The sequence below is a fragment of the Tarenaya hassleriana genome, unplaced genomic scaffold, assembly GCF_000463585.1.
Source record: "Tarenaya hassleriana unplaced genomic scaffold, ASM46358v1 Cleome183, whole genome shotgun sequence".
NCBI lineage: Eukaryota > Viridiplantae > Streptophyta > Magnoliopsida > Brassicales > Cleomaceae > Tarenaya > Tarenaya hassleriana.
Genome location: NW_010965244.1, coordinates 197139 through 201027, shown reverse-complemented (window position 1 = coordinate 201027; position 3889 = coordinate 197139). Strand labels below are relative to the sequence as shown.

At 41.8% G+C, this 3889-nt stretch overlaps 1 protein-coding gene across 1 annotated transcript; it reads right to left on the bottom strand.

Annotated features, from left to right (window-relative positions):
• Positions 1–1238: 1238 nt before the first annotated feature.
• On the bottom strand, positions 1239–3382 carry LOC104810656. Its single transcript, XM_010537006.1, has 5 exons — positions 2509–3382; positions 1951–2415; positions 1749–1877; positions 1526–1599; positions 1239–1463 (listed from the first exon to the last, which is right to left on the bottom strand). Exons 1-5 carry the CDS (start codon positions 3380–3382, stop codon positions 1239–1241), a joined length of 1767 nt encoding a protein of 588 aa, XP_010535308.1.
• Between the last annotated feature and the right edge of the window lie 507 nt (positions 3383–3889).

The following is a 3889-nucleotide window of genomic DNA, read 5'->3' as shown; positions in this document are numbered from 1 at the left end:
GTTTGAGGCCATATAGAGCCTTCTTCAACCGAAAAACATGATCTGGATAATAAGAATCTTCAAAACCAGTCGGTTGTTCTACATAGACTTCCTCTTGGAGAATCCCATTGAGGAACGCACTTTTAACATCCATTTGATACAGTGCATTACCTCTGGTTTGCCTTGGGCCATGAATCTCCCCGATGATATCACCTGAAGAGTGATTGCGATGAACAGTTATTGATGTAGAAGTTGATGGCATCGATTCATCTAGAGGCAATGTGTCAGAAGCAGAATCTTCAGAGTCGGTCTTGTCAATTGATTCTGACTTATCTTGAGGTAGATCTGAGTCCATCTGAGTAGGGAATGGGGGAAGCGATACAGCAGTAGACTCTTTCAATGTATTTTCATCGAAAACGACATTGGCAGATTCCATTACTGTCTTGGTACGCAAATTGAATACTCTGTAAGCTGCAGAATTCTGTGCATACCCAAGAAAAATTCCTTCGTCACTTCTTGCATCCATTTTCCCCAAATATTCTCTGTCATTCAGAATATAGCAAGTGCACACAAAGATGTGAACATACTTAAGGGGCGGGGCTCTTCCTTTCCAGATTTCATACGGGGTTTTAGACATGCCAGGTCAAAGATATATTCGATTGATCAAGTAACAAGCTGTGCTCATTGCCTCGGCCCAGAATCTGATCGCCACATCTTTGGCATGTAGCATTGACCTTGCCATCTCTTTCAAGGTTTTGTTTTTCCTCTCAACTACAACCATTCTGTTGTGGTGTTTGCGGAGCTGAGTATTCATGGGAAATTCCATGATTATCACAGAATTGCTGAAACGTGACGTTCTCAAACTCTCTGCCATGGTCACTGCGGATACGTTGGACAGTTCCCTTTCCATTTTCCAGTTGAAGCACTAAATGCTGAAAAGCTACACAAGCCTCTGATTTCTCTCGCAGAAACCGAACCCAAGTAAATCGCGAGTAGGCATCCACACAAAACAGAACATATCTTTTGCCACCAAAGCTTTCGGTCTGCTTTGGTCCCATCAGATCCATGTGAACAAGTTCTAGTATGTGTGATGTGTGTATCTCCTCAGTCTTCTTATGTCGTATTCGAACCTGTTTCCCAAGCTGACACGCTTTGCAGACAAACTTATCGTTGTGAGAAAGTGTTGGGAGACCACGAACAACACCTGACTTAGACAACTTGACCAATGTGCGCATGTTGATATGACCCAATCTTTGGTGCTACAAATCCATATCATCTCTCTTCACTATGAGACACGTCTGCTGAGTCACAGTTCTCTGAGTGCTGACCCAAGTGTAGCAGTTGTTCGAATTTCTCTTTCCTGTTAAGACACACTTGTTGTTTGTATCAGTTACAAAACATGCATTCTTTGTGAACTTAACTCGCATTCCATTGTCACAGAGTTGACTAATGCTGATAAGATTAGCTTTCAGACCCTGTACTACCTTAACATCATCCAATACGGGCAGTGCAGCATGATCAAGTGTTCCTTTACCTAGAATTTTACCTTGTTTACGTCTCCAAAGATAACACTCCCTCCTTTTTGAGTTTCCACAAAGTCTTTCAGTAGATCTTGACTTCCTGTCATGTGTCTAGAGCATCCACTATCAAAGTACCAGACCCCAGTGATGTTGTTTTGCTCCGTGGTATAAGCAACGTTACACCTAATATCAGATTTTCGAACCCACCTGAGATTCTAAGCAGGGTAATGATAGAGTGGTGATGCATACCTGTGAATATTTCTGTTTCTTTGCAGATAGAAACAGTTTCGTTGGAGGTATCCCTCCTTGCCACAGTGATAGCATGTTCGATCTTCTCTTCGTATGTTTTTCTTTGAGAATTGTCGTGGTAGAGAACCTCTGAGCATTGAGGAAGATGTTTCATTGTTCAAGTTCCCTCCAGATACAAACTTGGGAGTAGTTTGTAATTTACCTCGATAACCAAGTCCGGAGAGATCACCAGAGTTACGACCTATGCCAAGCAAATGATCTAGCTTCCCAGTTCCATTACCAAGAAGATGAAGATTTTTCTTGGTTTCTTCTAACTGACATTTCAGAATAGACACCTCCTCTTCTTTCTGAGTCAGCTTCTGTTTGGTGTCCATCAGTTGTACTTGAACTTGACTGAGTTCTTTCTCCAACTGTTGTTTTTCACTTATGAGTTGCTTATTCATTTGCACCAGCTTAGTCATATCTTTGAAAAGATCCTCCTCAGTAATCTCCTCATCATCACTGTCTAGTTCTTGATCAACTTCTTCTTCTATCACTCTTAGAAACGCCACAAAGTTTGATAAGTCCTCTTCATCACTATCGCTCTCAGTACCCGAGATGTCCTCCTCATGAGTAATCAGAGACTTTCCTTTGCCCTTGAGACATTCCACTTTTGTGTGACCAAAACCTTTGCATTCAAAGCACTGGGTTTCCTTAAGATTTTTCAGCACACTTTCCCTTTTAGCAATACTCGGACACTCTGCCTTCTAATGTCCTGTACCTTTACACTCCAGACATTTTCCAGCATCTCGATCGCTTTGTTGTCCAAACTTCTTCCTTCCTTTGAAGAATTTGTTGAAATTCCTGACAACAAGCGACATTTCATCATGTAGCTCTTCTTCAGTTAGCTTCTTGTTCTTCACAGGTTTTTTGATTTCTGAATCAACCATTTTCGTTTCTAGAACATGTAATGCCACTCCCCTTTTTGTATGAACAGATGATCCTCCGTTCATTAGTTGTAATATCAATTCATGAGCAGCGAAGGTACCTACAGCTTCCTTGAATGTGACAGTATCCAAGTTATTTACCCCTTCAAAGACAAGAATCTGTGAATGATACTTAGCTGGTAAGCTGTTCAGGAGTTTTTTCACCAGCTTGTCATTAGTGATCTCCTTCCCAAGTACACTTGCTTCATTCGACAAGGCACTCAGTTTTCCACAGAATTCTTTAACGCTCTCATCATCTCCCATCCTCAGGCGTTCAAACTGTAGATCGATCATATTCAGTCTGTTCCTCTTTACTTTGGAAGTTCCTTCATGAATGAGTTCCAGAGTATCCCATGCATCCTTTGCAGTTTCACATCCTTGTATCTGTTCGAATTCATCATGACTGACACTACTGAAGATAATTGATAAAGCCTTCTGATTCATAGCAGAATCCTTCTTTTCTTGGGCTGTCCACTGACTTTTTGGCTTTGTTGTTATAACCCCGTCAATGACGTCAGTTGGTCGAGTCCATCCATCAGTAACAACACTCCAAGTATCTTCATCCAGTCCACGAATATAGGAACTGATTTTCACTTTCCAATGCCCATAGTTGGTTGAGTCAAGCATAGCCGTTTTTCCAAGCGGTTGTACATCTTTGAACCCTTCCATCGTGTGAGACTGAATCGTACACCGATGTGAGAGGAACCAAATTTCCTATGATCGGTGACCTGTTCTGATACCAATTGAAAAAACACCCTCACACAATACTGCAAGATAAGAATTCCCAAACTGATTCTATCTCTTTGATATGAGTCTAGTACACTTCAATACTTTTCAAGTAATACTCAACTCTCACTCGTTCCACTCCCCCTGAGCGGAATCCCAGTATCACAAAAAATTCTACCAGCCCCAGACACACTGTGTGCAAGCACACCACATGTCACCCTAGATCTCGTCTAGGCCCAGTGAGCGGTTTGCCTGATGTTGCAAGGCTCCCCCTCAAGTGTACCTCGCGTTCTCTCAGATAACTCTCACTAGTGTTTCCCGTACAAACAATTTCACCAAGATTACAGACTCACTATCTCAATCACTATGATCTCGGCAACCCTCTGTAATGGAGTATTACCCATCTATATACTCCTCCAAGTGCTTCTCGTAATATACTCCAAATATGTA

What these genes read in the sequence shown, in the direction of transcription:
- LOC104810656 (XM_010537006.1), bottom strand. Translation starts at nt 3,382, where the DNA reads ATGGAAGGGTTCAAAGATGTACAACCGCTTGGAAAAACGGCTATGCTT. An exon ending in CTCCGGACTTGGTTATCGAG is followed by an intron (nt 1,878 to 1,950) that starts GTAAATTACAAA and finishes CTCAATGCTCAG; the next exon opens with AGGTTCTCTACCACGACAAT. An exon ending in TCTTTGGAGACGTAAACAAG is followed by an intron (nt 1,464 to 1,525) that starts GTAAAATTCTAG and finishes GATGATGTTAAG; the next exon opens with GTAGTACAGGGTCTGAAAGC.